Source organism: Strongylocentrotus purpuratus, unplaced genomic scaffold (assembly GCF_000002235.5).
Source record: "Strongylocentrotus purpuratus isolate Spur 01 unplaced genomic scaffold, Spur_5.0 spur5_scaffold_7, whole genome shotgun sequence".
Taxonomy (NCBI): domain Eukaryota; kingdom Metazoa; phylum Echinodermata; class Echinoidea; order Camarodonta; family Strongylocentrotidae; genus Strongylocentrotus; species Strongylocentrotus purpuratus.
Window position 1 is genome coordinate 27,844,515 of NW_022145613.1, and position 20,488 is coordinate 27,865,002.

The window sequence follows — 20,488 nt, forward strand, 5'->3', positions numbered from 1 at the left end:
GTTTCTTTACGTTTCTCCTTTTATTAATACCAGCTAATATCAGGATGGACTTCTGGAACCTTTATAAGAAAATTTGTTATGATTAAAAAAACTTTGCAAGTACATGTAGTACTAGAGTTGCATATGCGCACAGATTCATGAACATTTACAGCAAGGTTTCTTTACTCTTAAGCTCTATTTTCTGACAATGCTCTGAAATCTTTTCTTGTCTTAAAGCTGGGTGAAATGTACAAACATGTCCATATAGTCAACATAGATATTTCAGAATCCATATCAACAAACCAAAAGTGGTGGCGCCAAACTTGTTTACTGTTTAAATGCATACTTCTTTCTATCTTGCAGTTTATCTAATTTCAGAACATCGAAAGAGTTATCCTTAAAACTTCTGATTAACTTGATGTACATTTATCACAAGCTACGCACTGCACCAAATATAAATGCAAAATATAGTATTGAAGTATTGCACAATGAACAGGTAATAAATCCTTATAAAGATCATTGCTGTTGAATGTACAGTGTATGTTGGCAATAGCATGAAGCATCTCAACAGACCAGTTCGTAGGTAGCACATGATACAAATGACCCCAAATATTCACAGATCTGTCGAAAATGGAAAAGTCCCACTTGGAGCGTTTTAGAATTGTCACTGGCAAAGAAAGGGAGGTGCTTCATGACACCTTTTTGTTTGCCCTCTTGAAAAGAATATTTCCACCTGCGAATAACTGAATGTACTGTTGGTGCAGATTATAAAAATGAATGATTTTAGTAACTTTCACAAGTTTTTGTACAAATGACCTTCATCCTGCTCATGTATAGATAGTATCTACAAACTGGTGAACAGCATCTCAAACTGATAACTTATGCAAGAATTAAAAAAAACCAAGAAAGCAAATATCAAAGATTTCAACTCCCTTTCTCCCTCAAGGTAAAAAATGACGGCATATGTTTGTTCTACCTTTGGCACAGGAATCGCTGGTAAAAGGAAATTACACTTATGTCACGACAACAGTCTAAACAGTGACTTGGTAAATCCTGTAGTAAAACGGCTCATGATTCCTGGTTGGTGCTACATTTGACCAGTCTCTCTAAACAAAGTATGTTCTCCCAAACTATAACAAATCTCTCTCTAACTCCCTTTCACGCTGCTCGTCTCTCTCTGTCAATCTCATCTCTCTCTCGTCTCTCTCTCTCATCTCTCTCTCTCTCATCTCTCTCTCTCTCATCTCTCTCTCTCTCATCTCTCTCTCGTCTCTCTCTCTCTCATCTCTCTCTCTCTCATCTCTCTCTCTCATCTCTCTCTCTCATCTCTCTCTCTCTCATCTCTCTCTCTCTCTCATCTCTCTCTCATCTCTCTCTCTCTCATCTCTCTCTCTCTCATCTCTCTCTCGTCTCTCTCTCTCTCATCTCTCTCTCTCATCTCTCTCTCGTCTCTCTCTCTCTCATCTCTCTCTCGTCTCTCTCTCTCTTATCTCTCTCTCTCATCTCTCTCTCGTCTCTCTCTCTCTCGTCTCTCTCTCTCTCATCTCTCTCTCGTCTCTCTCTCTCGTCTCTCTCTCTCTCATCTCTCTCTCTCATCTCTCTCTCTCATCTCTCTCTCCCTTCCTTCCCCCTCCTTTCTGATGACCGTAGAGCCAACGCATGACGAGGCATGAGCAAGCTTGCGGGCTTTGCAAATCTCATGGTACAGAGAGAGGCCGAATAATGGTTCCTGTCTCGTCACCGCCAAGAAATCAACCAGCTTCATTGTCAAATTGAGTCCTTTTTCTCAAAGAAATTTAAAAAAACATTCCCTCTCTCAGTGATGGAGTGGAGCTGGAGGAGGAGGCATGAGGGAGCTTGATGGCCTGCCTGGTCCGCTGGCCAGGGAGGAAGGTGGGTGGCTGTCTGTCCTCTGCTGCTTGGCGGGAGGGGGCCGAGGACTACTACTGCTGCTGCTGCTGTTGTCTGCAGGACGTTTGTTGCTGGAAGGTTTGATGGCTTCCTTGTCGATGAAGTTCATCAGGAAATCCTTGGTGACTGGATTTTGTATACTCTGACACACGGCTGGGGATGAAGAGACAACATAGTATTACATTTGTACTGCTCTGTAACTCTGAAACAATCCTTTCCCTCATTTAAATATGCCCCTTGAATACTCTCCCAAAGTCTCACTCAATCAAAGAAACTCTTCTAGATCGGGTCTCCCCATCTTGTCTTCGGAGAAAAATATGCAAAATCGAATAAAACAAATATTGCTCTGAAAATAGACAGTGAGGTAGGAGCAAGTACTGAATCTGTCATGATAATTTTGACCACCTAGACATGATGTACTTCATTGGAATAAAAATGTGATAATACAAGTTGTATAAAACGTGCCCTTGCAACAACTGCTACCTAGTCAATGTCCTACAATAACCAAATTCTTAACTTCAACCCCTTTCCAAACTCAATTCCTAAAGCCTCGGTCACAAATGCTATTACGTACTGTTACGAACGCCGTACGAACGATTTTCAGACAATGGAAATTCTGGAAGACAATGGAAAAACAGGGAGATTCGTACAAACCTTTGTGACCGTAGCTTAACTCTACCCCTAAAATAAAACCAACTGCAACCCCAAAACTAGCCCTATATCCCGGACAAAATGAAGCTAGGAGCAATCAAATCATTGTGACGGTCTGGAGCAAATGGGAGAAGTAGTCATAGTGTAACCTACCGACGGCTGTCTTGTAGCCGTTGGGAAAGCTCTTGTCCGTCCTCTCTCTCATAAACTGCCAACCTTTCTTGTTGTTGTAGGAACACTCAATGATCTTATTGTCATACTGCTTCAGGTCCTTGGTGATCTGCGCTCAAGGAAAATGAAGATTTGTCAGGTTTTTACTTTAAAAAAAAAATTATATTCAGAATTAGCATATAATGCAATTCATTCTTACCAATTTTAAGTATTCAAAGATGAAACAAATGTAATACTGAGTTCTGATAAAGTTATAAAAGTGAAAATAATCTTAATTTGAAATCACTGTCATTATATCAATTAATGACCTTTGTTTAAATTGATCTAAAGAACACTTAAAATGGAAAGTACACTTAAATGCGATATTGTATGTGTAGCTTGAGAAGTGTTCCAGATAAATTTCGGAACTTCACTTTTCCTATCATAATGAACTTATCTAAGCACAACATAATGGAAACCTATGGAAGTGGAGTAAGAATGATAGATTTGACCGAGTATTAAAGACTGACCTTCATTTGTCCAAAGGGTTGCTGTTGACCCCCGACAAAGAGCAGACCAAGCGTCTCTGGGATGCACCTGAATGCAAGGATAAAGACACAGGCTCCAGGGTCATCCATGAAAATAAAACATAGCTATAGCCAAACAAAATGTCTTTATATGGGATCTTATGCACACATCGCCAGTCTAGCCTATGTATATTAGGGTGCTTTTGAGTTGTAAAGACAAACTTGAGTGTTCTCAAACTATTTCTCTTTGATGCAACTGTGCATACATGACTTAAATGAGCTCTGGTGCCATATTGTCTTTAAAGTTCTACAACATGAACCAGGTTCCGGTATATTACTATTATTTATCTTACCTGAAAAAAAAAGTAAAGTGGTATCAAAATTGCTTTAAATCTGCTATTCTATACCCTTCTTTTTGATAAAACCATCACTGTAAGGTTTAAAAAGGGTATGAAAGATAGTCTTTAGATGTTTCTGTAGATTCTGATTTCAACAAAAAAACAAAAAATCACTTAAGGGCTCAGCTGCACTACTTATAGCTACTTGCGCCCTCTATATAGCAAACAATGCCTAATTGGTGACCATTGGTCCCCTATGATCCTCTCTTTCTTATATTAATTGAGAGCTGAGTTGATGAGATAACCACCTGTCAGTGACGATGCAGGGAGATCTAATCCTTCCTGGCCAAACTAGTGCAATGGGGCTTTAATTCATTGAATGACCATTACAGAAAAATCATAATGGAGAAAACAGAAAACAGAGAGGTATGTGCTTGCCTTCATGTAAGTCATGGCAGAAAACATTCACAGGGAGAAAATTGATGGCAACGGCCCTCCTAGATCTACTGTACTTACCCTTCTCTCTTGACAACGGTCACCTTGATTCTGAAGTCAACAGAGTTTAGACTGGGTGGCTTCCACTTCAGTATCAAGTCACATCGTCCTGGTATGTACGGCTGTGTAAAATAAACATCAGGGATGCCAGTTAGAATTGATCAGAGGGCCTGAAAATCACCTAGAATGAGCTATTTTGTACACAAAAAATCCTAAACTATGGTCTGAAAATAACTTGCCAGGGCCTGAATTCATCAGTTCATTCTATTGCCTGAAAACTGGCAACCCTGAAACATGGAGAGCCAATTGCATCTTCCAGAAAAATGGCGCTATTACTCCCACTCCCTCATTTCTTTAGACGAAGCAATAGCAACAAAAAACAAAGAAGAAAAAATTCTCAAAATTAAGTTGTAGATAACCATAGGATCGTTGTTGCTTTCTGATTGCACTTCATGAACATACTTCACAATATAGAAAACGGCCAACAATGATTTTTTTTTTATTTTTAACTTAGTATCATGTTTTTCTCATGCACGTACATAACAATATGAATGAAAACATTTACAAAATATTGAACTGAATCTTTAAAATTTCATTTAGTGCACTCCTGGTAGCAGAATATGATCCACAACTAATTTAATTGAAGTCATTTATATTGATCTTTTTACAAAGCAATCAAAATTGCGCTTACATCTTTGTGCGGTTGAAATATGAGTCCATCTGTCTCATGCATCAGTTCTTGGCTGAAGCTTCCATCAAGTATCTAAAAGGTAGTAAGAACCATTACACAGAAATTTGGACTAAGTTATTCCAGAACAAACTGGTTACAAGATAACACATTGAATATTCTGAAGTAACTACTTCAGATGTACTACATCTGTATTGACCTCAGAATCATTTATATCTCATAGAAAAAAGTGATTGTCATTTTGCGTGGCTTCTCAGGAGAACAGTTTAATTAATGACAGAGCTAAAATAATAATATTAACTAGAAATAATGCAAATCTCCATTGCCGCGCAGTGCGAATGTATCCCACAGCACTGGCAGTGATTTTTGTGTCATCCTTATGTTCGAAGGAGGGACAAAGATCACCTCTCCCCTCTCCCCTCCATGAAACAAAAGGATGACGTAGAGATCGCCACTAGTGGCTCGACCCATTGTCAAGACTAATAGCAGCATCACCAAACACTTAAGATGTCTAGATTTTACTACGACACACCTCCATACAACATTTGAAAGAAATGTGGCAGTACGTAGGACAGCACACTAGGGTGCACACAAGACATCTATACAAATATGACCTTTGACCCTATAAAAGACTGAAAACTTGAGGCAGCATCACCAAATCTAAAGGCTTGTAGATTATACCAAGATACACCTTTGTTTTTCACTCACAATTTCATTAAAGGTAAACTATGGAAGAGTGGAAAAAAGAAATAATGATTGCCAATTTGAGGAGGAAAAGCAATTTGTTTATAAATAGACCTTTAGAAAACTCTGAAATGGTATAGGTAAAAAAAAGGGAAAATGCTCTCGGCGGTCTCGCCTGCATTACGCAATTCAATATGATGAAAAATTGAGGTTGGGACATTATTCATAGGCAGGGTGGCCCATTAGCATGCCCCCCCCCCCCCCATGAAATCCTCTGAATATAATCAGCATTTTGAAGTGAATATTGGCCAAGAGTCATCGGAAGAATTATTTACTATGATCTGTACCAAGATTAATAACTTTAATGGAATATGAAAAAATAACAAAAATTGATTTATTAATCCTCACATACTGACCTAAAATGACATTTGACTTAGACTTTGTGACCTGGAATTTGTGTCATAAGCTTTGTGATACTTGATAATCCTTGTGTACAAGTTTCATGGAATATGAACAAACACTTTTGAAATTATGCTAAAAATTCAAAATCTTGATGTTGATGCCACAAAAGAGTCTCAGTTTGTTGACCTGAAATGACCTTTGACCTTAACTTAGTGACCTGAAATTTTACTTACATAATTGGGGATACTTGATAATTCATTAAATAAGGACTTATACTTTCAAAATTATATTAAAAATTCAAAAACTTAACGTGAGGTTGAATGAGAACTTATACTTTCAAAATTATCCTAAAAATTCAAAATCTTAAACTTAGGTTAAGTTTTTAATGTTGACGCCGCCGCCGTCGCCGTCACCGAAAAAGCGGCGCCTATGTCTCGCTTTTTGCTACGCAGTCGAGACAAAAACTGAAAAACAATTTAACACACAGCTCTTTGCTCTGCTAACCCAATGTCACCTAACCGACCTACCTTCTTAGACGAGGTTATATCCCAGAAGGGTTTCTCTCTGATGCCGAAAGGTTCTCGCATCCTATCGATGGAGCCTTTCTGCAACTCAACCTCTCTAGGTGCTATGATCTCATCTTGGATACATCGTCTCCTCCAACCAAAGTCGCATCCACCTACTGGTTTGCCCTGCACGATAATGATGATCAAAATAATTTGTTTGAAGTATCTGTCTTGCCACCTTCAAAAGATTCCTCAAAACTCACCTTTTCCCCCAATGATCTATGTGATATACTTCCTGTGAGACTGTACATTTTTGTCCTCTTTTCATATATTTGTATTTGGAAGCGCTATGGTACTTAGTGTTTTTAGCGCTCCTAAATATTCGATATTATTATTATTATTATTATTATTAAAATTGGCGAAATACACATTTTATACATTTTTGTGACATCGCGTCAGTTAATCAGTTCAGTTTGATTCAATTCAGTTTAATTCAGTTCCAATTTAGTTTTGTTCAGTTTAGTTCAATATACAGGTAATCCAATTTCATATAATCTAAATCAAGTTCCATTTCATCTGTCCAATGAAGTCAATTAAAATTCAAAATGTAGATAAAGTCCATTCAAATATTCTCTAATGCAATCCAAATCATATTCAAATCAATTTCAATTCAACTTCAATTTAATCAATGCCCATTTAATTTCTGATTGGGGTACTACTTCATCTGAATGACTGACATCAGTATTGACTGTCACTGTTTATGATTGTGTTGAATTTTCTGACGTTTGTTTGGAGAAGAAAAAAAATATTAAATTCATCTGCCATAGAACTAACTTAAAGATAAAGATCAGTTATGGTCATGCGATTGCATTGTGAAAGAAACGTGGAATCGATCAGAAAAGGTTGATCATCTAGCATAGATGTACTGCAAGGTTCTGGAATCTGGAATCATCAAAATTATAAGAAATTTGGCCCAGTCTTCATAAAGTTACAAGCACTGTAAGATGTATATGGGACTACGCACACGTGCGTGACATGTGCTTTATCTCTCACATCCCAATAGATAAACTAATTTACCAAATATATCAATTAGTAGGCGGTTTCCTGGCAAAATTGTTATCATCATGTATTATTCAAAACATATTCTTTTACATGATTGGTAATAAGAGCTTCCATTTCATTTTTTGAAATTGGGGCATTTCCAATACTGGTCTTTACCTTTAATTTTGTGATTGCTGTTCAAAAGAGCCATTTAATCTACCATGACTAGGCAAGAGAAATATGGAATTTTGGATCAAACTTCAACTCACCCAATATTTGATGATGTCATAGATGAGATATCTTGCTACGGATTTGCCGTCCACTGTGTCGATAATCATCTCCTGTAGAATATAGTTAAACAGTGGTGATACAAATGAGATACCCCTGCATTTACAGATATGAGGAAAGCTAACTTTCTCAATTATCTTCTTAATAATGAGTAGTTTTATTTGATCTAATTGCCTTTCATGTGATTTATGTAAATAGTTATGTTGTGTTTTTTATGTGATTATGCTCTGTTATATTTTCTGTTTGTTTGATTGTTTTTTATGTTTTATATATTGTATAATGTATTTCTCTTGAAGGGTGGTAATATAGGGGATCAGCCTTGACAGGCCAATGGCCTTTGTTGATCCCTCGCATCCATCACCCTCCATCTCTCTTCCATAGTACCATGTCAATGAATGTTTTTATATTTATATTATTTAATTTATACTGATTTGTTTGTATATCTTTTGATGTGATTTTAAAGAGATGTGAAATAAAATTGAATTTTGAATTTTTAACTAACTGATACTGTAAAAGCATGAAGCTGTATAATCGCCCTGAGCATCATCAAAGCACCCATGGAATAGTTTCTGTGAATACACAGCACATAGAAGTTCTTATTTTAATTGAAATCTACACGCATGGTATTTTGAAATAAGATCTGGAAAAAATCTGTCCGATTTTCATCTGTAATACAAAAGAAATCAAATAAAATGTTTATTCAATGAAAAAAAATTAAATAAAATCCTATCAACTAGGGAAAATATTACACTTGCACCGTTGTGTCATGTGCTTGACCGTTACAGTTCATGTATGTATTTACCCTTAAGAATAAAGAAATAATGCTGAACAATCAAAATCATCCACTCCTGTAAACCTCACATCACGTTATACATACACATCTCTATGCACTTCCAAAGAGCTTTGAAAATTATTAGCTAGCTGTAGCCTGGCTGCCTTGTTAAGGTGCCATGGCATTTTAGAAACTTTGCCTACTGGTATCGATTCAAATGACATGGGTTGAGAGAGGCAAATGTAGATTGATGTCTTGCTAAACCGATATGAGTGATACGGCTACAAAATTGGGCAGCCCGATTGATATTTCAGGGACCATCCATCTCAGTCACTCTTGAGATCATTACACTGGCTTCCTTTGAAAAAAGAATAATTTTTTAATTACTCTTCTTTATCTTGAAAATACAAAATAATCAAGCTCCACAATATCTAGATAACTGTTTGAATTTATATACACCTGCCAAGGCATTGAGGTCAGCCAGGGATCCTCTCCGTACCACATATTCAGTTACCCGCACATTAGCAGGTGATAGGACATTTACTGTATCTGCTCCAAAATACTGGAATGATCTACCACTTAGAATTAGGCAGTCTCCATCAGTTATTACCTTCAGAAAGGCCTTAAAAACACATCTTTTTTGCAGTTTGTAGTTTTAAGGTGTTTATGTTATTTTTATTTTTATTCATGGTAAGTGCCTTGGGCCTTAAAGCCCCACTGTCCTACTTGTAGCTACTTGCTCCCTCTATATAGAAAACTTCCCCAATCAGTGCCTGTTGGTCCCCCATGATCCTCTTTTTCTTATGTTAGTTGAGAGCTGAGTTAATGAGATAGCCACCTGTCAGTGACCTCGCTGTGTGGTCTAATCCCTTCTGGCCCAGTAGTATTGACGGTCTTTAATGGAAAAGCATGGTATAAGTAATAATGATAATAATAATAATAACATACTCACCCCATCTACAAGGGTATCTCTGTGAGGTCCCTTACGATTTGGGAATGAGAGATGAGGAGCTGAGAAGACAACGTGATCTCTATCAAAGAGATACACCTCTCCTGGACCATCTATTAACATCATGTACCTTGAAAAGGGAAAATGGATGAATTGGGTTAATTTTTGGTAGTTTAGTTTCTCTACAACTTCTTAAAGGGATTGGGTATCTTTGTCTCAGATTCTGAAACAAAATCCTGGATTTAGCTCATGCTGCAATGATGATTATAAACCTTTAGGTCAGTCAGGACCCCATGACTTTTACAAGCCGATCGCCTGTCTGATTATCAAGTTATTTATGATTAGAAATCAAAATTTAAACATTTGTTTTCCTAACGTTTTTTATAACACTACAGTCTATTGTGGAAAAACCGGTCACTCAAAGATTTTTACTTTTTTGAGGCACTTCATGATCATTTTGAAGCGCAATATTGTTAGGGCTTCAATATTTCACCATATCACAGACACTAAAGAACAGATAGGGCCATGCATCTCAGATTTAACATTGATAAACAATGCCTTTAAGCATTTTCTAAGCTTCTACTGAAAATGCCGCTTGTTCATGAAAGAGTCACAATAGACAACAAATACATACCGTCACCTAAAAAGAACATACATGAAGTAGCTTGACTGATGTGGGTTTTTTCTCTTTTGTTGTTCTTTGCTTCTCGCTCATAAATGCTTTTGCTCAAACTACTAATGCCCATCATTCATGGAAGTACTAAAGCTCTATCAAAAAGATAAATCTCCCCTCAACAGTATAAATAAATAATAAACATCATGTCCCCAGAAAGTGTAAAAAGAAAATAATTCTCATGGTTCTTTATGTTTTCATGTGTGTGCCAATACTACAGCTTATATTCATTAATTCAGAAAGGATTTATGGAGCGCAAAGAGTCAATCTTTATTCTGTAAAGAAAAAAAAACCACCGGAATGAATCTAGTCATAAAATCAAAATAAGTAATTGATTTCATGACATGATTTTTACTTGTTCAAGAGAACTTTCATGACTGTCCAAAGTTTTGCTAACTTTCAGTACTCAATACTTTTTCTGCTTACACCATACCTGCCAACATTTGAAAAAAAAGAATTAGGAATTTTTAGCACGGTATGCTTTCAAAAATAAGAAATCGGACTTGAAGCGGAAGTGTAATTGGCAATATGCAGTAAATCTGTAAAAAAAAAATTAATACAAATTCGCTGCTCAATCATGCAGCCATTCCACACATGCAACACAGGAACTCTCAAATCCTGGCACATAATAAAACTAGATGGAATTTTGACTGCGCGCAGTCGAAAATGATGCCTCCGCCATAGAGCAATTTAAACAAGTTTGCAGTTTAAATCTCCAGTGGTTCTTGAGATATCATGATAACAATCTCAATGTATGGAATTTCATAAGTTGACCTCTGTGACCCTTGACCTTTGACTTACGTGCTCCAAAATCTAATCAGATTGTCTTCCTATTGTGATACACACTATCATTAAGTTTGAAGTTTAAATCTCCAGTGGTTCTTGAGATATTATGATATGGTGATACATACTATCATTAAGTTTGAAGTGAAAATTCTCCAGTGGTTCTTGAGATATCGCGATAACGATCTCAATGTATGGAATTTCATAAGTTGACCTCTGTGACCCTTGACCTTTGACCTACTACTCCAAAATCTAATCAGATTGTCTTCCTATGGTGATACACACTATCATTAAGTTTGAAGTTTAAATCTCCAGTGGTTCTTGAGATATTATGATAACAATCTCAATGTATGGAATTTCATAAGTTGACCTCTGTGACCCTTGACCTTTGACCTACGTGCTCCAAAATCTAATCAGATCGTCTTCCTATGGTGATACATACTATCCTTAAGTTTGAAGTTTTTACATCTCCAGTGGTTCTTGAGATATCATGATAACAATCTCAATGTATGGAATTTCATAAGTTGACCTCTATGACCCTTGACCTTTGACCTACGTGCTCCAAAATGTAATCAGATTGTTTTCCTATAGTGATACACACTATCACTAAGTTTGAAGTTTAAATCTCCAGTGGTTCTTGAGATATCATGATAACAATCTCAATGTATGGAATTTCATAAGTTGACCTCTGTGACCCTTGACCTTTGACATACGTGCTCCAAAATCTAATCAGATCGTCTTCCTATGGTGATACATACTATCCTTAAGTTTGAAGTTTAAATCTCAAATGGTTCTTGAGATATCGCGCTAACAAACTCAATACAAGGAATTTCATAAGTTGACCTCTGTGACCTGTGACCTTTGACCTACGTACTCCAAAATCTAATCAGATCGTCTTCCTATGGTGATAAATACTATTCCAGAGTCTTAAGTTTAAATCTTAAATGGTTCTTGAGATATTGTGATAACGGTCAAACGGGACGGACGTACGGACGTACGGACGGACGTACGGACGGATGGACGTACGGACGTATGGACGGACGTACGGACGGATGGACGTACGGACGTACGGACGTACGGACGGACAACCCGAAAACATGATGCCTCCGGCACCACCTTCGGTGGCGGAGGCATAAAAAGCTTAACTTGGCTTAAACATAAAATTAATTTTTTTTTTTAATAGAAATTTTGAAAAATCAAAATATTACTCAGAATATTCTGGATTATTCGGAGGGGTTGGCAGGTATGTTACACTATGAAAGTTTCATTCTCTTCCACATTCCCGGAGGTTTACCTTATCCCATCTGCTTTCCAGCTGACCCAGTAGTAATTCTTCTTCAGGAAGTTGATGTTGTTCCTATCCATGGAAACAGGTTGACTGCCTGGGAACTCTTGTCTGTAAAATCAAACATCAGTTTTAAAGGGTTGTACATGTAATTGTCATCATCATAATATAACGTCTGTTTTTCCAAGCTCTGGGGTTGGATGTTTCATGCCTTCCACAAGGGTGATAGTCTCTTATCTCATGATCGTTTAGTAATTGTAGTGAAATCAAAGTTTTGTGAGAAACTGTTAGGAGAAATCCCGATATATAATACATATAATAACTACAAGGCTACAAGAGAAGTTACAATTTTCACCTGTCTCAGGCTTGTTGTGATGCACAGAATTGTCATCAAATAATCAATTTTACATCTATACTGAATGACACAAACTCAGAAAACGGTATATGCACTAATGCCTAAACCTTATCAGAGATTCATTGTACACAGATCTCCAAAGTTTTACACTGGACTGCCCAAATTGTAAAAATTTTTATACTAAACCAAGCCCCCCCCCCCCCCCCATTAAGTACTTTGCTCCAGACCCTAAGAAAAAGGTTAGTGTAGAGCTCTACATATGTAGTTAGTAGTGTCAGTTCAGTCGAACCTGCTTTAGCGACCACCTGTCTACAAAGATCACATGTTTTGTTTACCTTGGAAATGGTTTCTCATTGAAACATGTACTAAAGGAACCTGTCTACAAAGACCACTTTTTGCGTTTCCATTTGGTGGTCGCTATAGACAGGTTTGAAAAAGGTTAGTGTAGAGCTCTGCATATATGTAGTCAGTAGTGTCAGAGTCAAACCTGCTTTAGTGACCACCTGTTTACAAAGACCATTTGGCGGTGGCTATAGACAGATTTGAAAAGGGTTAGTGTAGAGCTCTGAATATATGTAGTCAGTAGTGTCAGAGTCAAACCTGCTTTAGTGACCACCTGTTTACAAAGACCATTTGGCGGTGGCTATAGACAGGTTTAAAAAAGGTAAGTGTGGAGCTCTGCATATGTAGTCAGTAGTGTCAGTAGTCAAAAGTTTGTTTTAAAGCATGGAATAGGATTTAATTCACTGAAAAAACAGCAATGTAAACCTTACCTTTTCCATCCGACCATTTGCTCCACTTTTCTTCTGAGATGGTTGGCTTTCTGGAAATCTGTCACAACTGTCACACCTTTTACTCCCTCCACAAACTAATGTATCAACCAAAACAAACAACAAATCTTTGTAAAAACACTACTTTTTCAAATACAGTTAACAACTTAATTATTCATGCCCCTTGTAAATTTGATGTTTTTTGTAACTCAAGGATGAAAGTTGGACAGTTTGAATTAGGGCCTTCTGATGTAAGCTTTGGATTTGTCACATTCTCAAGAAACTATAATCGGGACACGTCAATTTTAACATACTTAACAAATTCTAAAACTTGGTAAGGATATGTGAATAATATAATTGTAAATGTATAACAGTAAATAACACGATTCAAACAAATACAACATAATTGTAGAGATGCAGAATAGAGAAAATACAATTTTAAGGTGGAATGAATATAGCATTGAACAGTACATTGACCTGACAAACAAAAAGACGGTTGAAAGAACAATTATAAGAAATCTTCAAACACAAATGTAAAGCATATGTTGTACAGAGAAATGACACTACAAATAGTATTTAAAAGAGATGATTAAATCGACATGTATCAGGAGATCTGCTACTTCCTCACGATGTTTATCTTTGTTGGATCCATTTCATATATATGTGTTTTGTTAAAGAATCACAGTGATTTGTTCAAAAAAAATAATCACTGACATTTTGCTGTCTATAAATAAGTAGGGAAAAAAAAGTAAAACCAAGCTGAAAGTGTACCAATCAATTCAAAAAACAATTGTGCACAGCTAGAATGTATAAAACAACCTCAATTTGTTTTAACTGGTTTTCCATGGGCCTACAGATAAGGAATATGAAGGAAATGAGGAAAAACATAAATCAGCACAAATGGAACCCAAGTTGAACTTTGGGTTCTGGCTGGAAGACCTAATTTTAGAAAGCACGTATGGATGCACCAAGTTATCTTCTCGAAAGTCGCTTTGCAAAATTCTCTTTACAGAGGTAATATTTGGAATACTGTATAAAGACATGGTACTACTTATATTAGCAAAAATTCCCTTTTCGGTGATACATTATAAAGTTTTCTTCCTTTATGAATACAATCTAATAACATGAATGATTTTAAAGTCTAGATGGGGAATCAGATTACTTCTTTTGTTTCTAAACTAACCTGCTTATCTTGTTGGTTTTTATTTCTGCCTCCTCCTCCTCCCTGTTTCTTGGAAGAAGCTGCAATTTCATCGTCATCTCTGTCATCAGCTCCTGAAAAGTTTGAAAACATATCTGGAGTTCAAAAGGAATTGTTCATAATAATAATAATAATATTCAATTCTTGTATAGCGCATAATACGTTATGAAATAACATCTCTATGCGCTTCCAAAGAGCTTTGGAAATTATTCCCCTAGCTTTAGCTCCGGCAGTCGTTATTAGCGCACAGTGCATTTCAAGGAATAATCCTACCAGCTACCCATTTACATCACCTGGGTTAAGAGTGGCAAATGTAGATCAATGTCTTGCCAAAAAACATTAGTGCCTCGGCGGGACTCGATCGACAATCCGGTGACGTATCCACTCGACCACAACACCTCATAGCCTTTAACTACATCTAGTATTCTTACACTGCACTGTAATGGTTATTGGAACGTGGAGTGTTTACCTGTTTTTATTTTGTTATAATTCTCCTTGATTCCTAAAAGATGGAAGCAATATCACATGCTATATACTGAGAAAAAACCTGCACAACCAAACTAACTTTTTTCATGCTTAACTCACCAACACACCAATCGGGCAGGTCAGGAGGGGGAGGAGCTTCCGAGACATCGCCATAGCGATCAAAAAGCTCTTGGATGTAGTCTCCTTTGTAGATGCCTGGAGGCCTGCCCTGGGCAAACAGACTCACTGCCGCATCCACACTGTCGGGCAAAGAACAACAACTTTTAATACTGGGTCTCATTAATATGAAACAGTAAAACAATTTTCAAAGGAGGTCCCTATTGGTTTGGTTATCTCTTGTCATCTGTATTCAGACTCAGAACTGAGGGGTGTTTCATAAAGCTGTTCGTAAAGTTACGCATGACTTTACAAACGACTTGTGTATGGAGTGCCAGATAGGATACCCAAATTTTTTTCTGATATTTTCAATAACCTCAATTAAATTATGGCAAAAAATATACTTTGCATTAAAAATGTTTGTTATAACAAGAATGTTAATCTATATCTACACATTTCAACTTTAGTTAATGCAGTTAATAATGATTGAGCATCCCATTTGGCTTTTCATATACAAGTCGTTCGTAAAGTCATGCGTAACTTTACGAACAGCTTTATGAAACACCCCCCTGCTCCCATAATGCAGAATGATGTCTCATCCTGATTTTGTTATTGTTTTTTTCCCCATCACGACAGAATGACTAACCTAAAGCAAGGATTCTGTTGAGCTTCACATAAATTTTAGAATTGGTAGAGGATTATAAGTTCAAACGGAAATTATGGCATTTCATATTCTACAAAGAATGCTATAAATAACAAAAATGTGCAAGGAAAAGGAAGTTAAAAATCAGAACACAATAATTATGAGAACATTTCTATTATTTAATTCAGTAAATAAAATATTTGTTGGAAAAGAGACACTTAAATCATCGAATTGGCAATAACCAACACTTATAAAAAATCATCTCACTTGCTGCATTATGAAATACCTATTCATACACTTTCATATAGACATTTACAGGCCATTTGGTTTGCAGAATTAAAAAAACCAAGGAAAAATAACAAACTTTTCCAATCAACCAATAGGATGAATAGCCGATTCATCTGCCTCTACGGAAAAATCTTTTCTAGGGGAGTGTTTCACAAAGATCCAAGTCGAACTTACTCTAAGTAGGACTTAAAAATTATGGAGAGCCATTTGAAGCCTTAAAATAAAATATATTCAAAAGCAAAAGTATTTTAGACTTTTCATAAATTCCACATCAATAAAATGACATCTCCTTGAAAATAGAAAATATGAACGAATCAACATTTTATGCCTTTTAAAATAACTTTTACAAAATATTTTCAAAGATGCTAAGAGCTTTCCATTATTGTTAATGCAGGTGTCATTTGTAAGACGCACCTTTTGACCCCCGGGGATGGTGCGTCATGGTTGCGTCATGTTCCCCAAAATCGCGACGCACAGTACCGTCATGGCCGCAAAATGTCCGTCACAATACTGACCCATATGTGCGTCATAGTAAGTCACTTTACCACGTTGCGTCATTTGGTGTGTCAATGGGACCGTCACTTTCTCCAAGCAGAAGTGTTTCTCAAATGTGCGTCATTGGCTCGTCATTTTCATGAAATGGTGTGTCATATGTTTGACTCAAATGTGCGTCGATGGAACGTAATGGTGTGTCACTTTCTGTGACGGAAGGTGCGTCATGGTATCAAAATGTACGACTCACATCGGTACAATGACGCACCATACCTGGGGGTCAAGAGGTGCGTCTTACAAATGACAAGTGCATAAGTCCAACTTAGTGATAAGTTCAATTTAGGATCTTTGTGAAAGACCCCCCAGGATGAGTAAAAAAAACCCACCTCCAGTCCAAGGTCTCTACCAGGTAAGCGCAGATAAGAAAACCAGTCCTGTTGTAACCATGGGTACAGTGTACACCAATAATCTGATCAGGGTTCTTGCAGTTGGTGCTACACATCTGGATGAAGAGGGATGTCTGTTCTTTGGAAGGGCATTCACCACGTCTGGGGGTAAGAAAAATATCATTGGATTTGACTTGACTTGACTTGACTGTATTTGTGGAAACAGCTATCTGTTATTGTGAAGACAGTTTCATCTGTTGACCAGTTCAAGGAGCATCTGAAATCCCATTTACTTTGCTAGAGAACAATGGATCAAATTGGCTCAACTGGTCTTTTTAAAGATAATGTTTTATTGTTTCGGTGACCAAAATATTTGGAGCGATGTGTGCAGCAATTTGTAACTGCAAGGAAAAGGTACTAAATCAAATCACTTCTCGGATTGGGATTGGGTGTGATATAATACGATTTAGTTTTTTGTTTCTTTTATATGAAGCTTGGTAGCTGTAAAGACACCTTTCTTCTGATTGAATAGTATGGTATCTTTATTGCAGATCTGGATGAAAAGTGGTCTAACTCCTTGATGGGCATTCAACATATCAATTAGAAAAGATTACATTCATTTTCATCCGATTTTGATCTAAATTGCATCTCTCTTTTCATTAGATTTGAAAAATGCATTTAATTTCATTTGTTCCATCCAAACTAATTGAATATAACATTTTGTCTTGCACCCATCGGAATATATCGCAAGAACGAACAGAAAGCCGAAATCAGGCAATACAAGCAGAAGCTAAAGAAACAAAGCGTGCAGAAAAAAAAATGGCAGGCAATCACAGTCCATTTTTTTTCCTGCTTTGTTCATTTAGCTTCCGCTTATATTGTCTGATTTCAGCTTTCTGTTTGTTCTTGAAATTAACTCCCACTCCAATGAGTTAATTGCATAGAAAATGCTATTCTACAACTGAGTTTTTAATTTGTATAAGCCCTAACAAAAGAAAGATGTTGTATTGCCCTTTAGGTGCCAAAACATGAGTCGGTGGATCAGGATTTTTTTCTTTCTATTTTTTGACTTCCTCTATGGGCTGATATTTCTCAGTGTTGAATGCTTTAATACAATTTTTTTTCAAAAAACCGGTAAAACAAAAAAAAACTTCCGACCGTAGATTTCAAGATTTTTAGGTCGGTCGCAAAGGGCAATACAACACTTTTTTTTCTTAGGCAAAATTGACTGACCCTCTACATGGCAGCTTGATGTGTCTGGCTCCATTCTTCTCGATCTCATCCTTATCGTAGAACCTGTTTGTATTGGTGAGGTCAAAGACCCAGCCAAGTTTGACCTGCCTGGAGTTCATGTAGGCAAACAACATGGAAGTGTCAAAACGGTTCTCTTCAGGAATGCTGTCATTGTACTTTGGACCAAGCGGAGTCTTAAAAGGGAGGAACTTTCCTGTGAAAGAGAAGAAGATCGAAATATACATTTCCTTTCTTGTCATGATAACTATATTTTCTTTCCTTTTTATTTGTCCTTTTCAAGTATTATGTTGTACCACATTATAATTTCAAGAGTTATGTTGTACCATATTATAATTTCAAGAGTTACGTTGTACATTGTACCACGTTATAATTTCAGGAGTTATGTTGTACAATATCCTAACTTCAAGAGTAATATGTTGTACCATGTTCTAACTCCAAGACTCTTTACAGACAGGTGGTCTTTCTATACAGGTGGTTGTTAGAGCAGGTTTGACTGTAGTATTAATATATTACCTGCAATCAAGGTTCCCTTGCGAGGGCAGTTCAACCAACGTTCTGGTACAGCCAACATACCAGAGCTTGTCTCAGTAGTAGATTTCACTTGAATTTCTCATAGATTTGCTGTATGAAATGACAAAAAGGATTATCAATCATTAAACAAAAATTAGAATGAGTAGGCCGGGGTGTGAGCGCGTGTGTGTGAACTTAGGAACAGTAATGATCATCATCAATTCATAATGTGAATTCCTTGCATGAATTTAATGAGGATCTCCACGCCAGAGTCACAGGTCCATATAGTCACAGTTGTAAACAAGCGCCAAATTTCATTGGTTTTGCAGATATCTGAGCCTACTTTTACAGATTGGGCCAACTGTATTCAGCTAAAATTCGCCATTTTCTAATTTTATGATGTTTTTTCAAAATAAAGAGAGACCTCAACGCCTGATTACATCGCATTTGTTTATCGTTGTGAACGGTTGTTAACACAGGTCACTGAACAGTGACACAGGTCAGCGGCAGGCTATCTGCACATGAGAGATAGACAGCCACTCATTGGATATTGCGCAACTGCTTTAAATGAAGTCACTGGTAGAGTGTCCGCAATACACGCTTTTTGATTTTATTCGATATCAGGAGGAGGTAACTAAGCAGTCGTCTCTCGAGAATGAGGAGGGAAAAGAGATTTAAAATGTAAGTTTACAAAATTTCTTTCATTTTAGTATTATAATCATGTACCAAAATGGTAAATGATTCAACCTCATGATTTGATAGTCCATGTTATATTATGTTGTAATAGTAGAGTATTTTAAAAGTTCAAAAATGAATTCTTTGGTTTACACGTTAAAGCTAGTATGAGGTCCATCCCGTTTTGAGTTTACAATTAGACTTCATGCATTGTAGGAGTGGATTCAGTACGATCTCGCTTTTGATTCAAAGTGAGCACCGGGGCCAGGGCAGCATTTCACAAAACTGCCGGAAATCCAAGTTTGCAGACAACCCTTTGCAGCAAGCGTTTCTGCTCCCCATATGAGTAGAATACCCGACGCAGAACTGAGCCAGACAAACTTACCAAGAAGATACCCAACTACGAGAAGGAAGAAAATGAAATTGAACTGGAAGCCCGACTGCTGAGAACACAGCATTCTTCCAGAATCTCGGGTAAAGGTAAAGGTAAAGTGGCTGTATTAAGTTTAACATGCATTTCATTGAGATGTGTGTGACCTTGTAAACTTGTACTTATGATGATGGCTACGTGAAACAATGCCCAAACAGTTCAAGTTTTCAAAAGACAAAAGCGGCCGCTGTCTGATGCTGATGATGACTGGTGCATGGCCGGCCATGGTGGGCGTACAACATTCACACTATTCACAGAAATAGTTAGAGTCTAATTCTGCATGCATAAGTCCCGATACTTACTGTCTCATCAATTTAATATGCCAATCAACATAATTTTCACTGACAATATAGGCAATATAGTTTCAGAATACGTCACAAAAAATACACCCCCGTTGTATAAAAATACCCAACATAATTACCAACATATGGGACATATCCTTTTGTGAAAGCTCTTCAGCTCATCTCACATGATCCACTGTAGGGCCAGATTAAAATCTATTTAAAAAATAAATAATAACAAAACATGAAATATAGAATTCTATACATGCAGCAAGTCAATATTTTCGCCTAAATAGCACTTATCATATAAATATGTTATAGTGTAATGCCTACCTTCTAAATTTGTTTCTTTGTTTTTCTGAATTATCGGCAGACTAAAATTTCAACTCGCATTGACTTGTATGGTATCTTTCAGTTTCATAAAAAAATATAATTTGTAAAAAAATATTCCCTTTTTTCCTCTATAGAAATCACAACTCCCCCGCCACTCCTCCTCCTC

General features: G+C 36.9%; 1 protein-coding gene across 1 annotated transcript; it reads right to left on the reverse strand.

Annotated features, from left to right (window-relative positions):
• Positions 1-1,539: 1,539 nt before the first annotated feature.
• LOC577418 (mRNA-capping enzyme) lies at positions 1,540-20,397 on the reverse strand. The gene is made up of 16 exons (XM_030974652.1): positions 20,323-20,397; positions 18,607-18,714; positions 18,073-18,286; positions 16,840-17,001; positions 15,034-15,173; positions 14,431-14,522; positions 13,251-13,345; positions 12,132-12,233; positions 9,385-9,511; positions 7,642-7,713; positions 6,353-6,517; positions 4,743-4,814; positions 4,073-4,173; positions 3,222-3,288; positions 2,695-2,821; positions 1,540-2,043 (listed from the first exon to the last, which is right to left on the reverse strand). Exons 2-16 carry the CDS (start codon positions 18,662-18,664, stop codon positions 1,796-1,798), a joined length of 1,842 nt encoding a protein of 613 aa, XP_030830512.1. The 5' UTR covers positions 18,665-18,714; positions 20,323-20,397; the 3' UTR covers positions 1,540-1,795.
• Between the last annotated feature and the right edge of the window lie 91 nt (positions 20,398-20,488).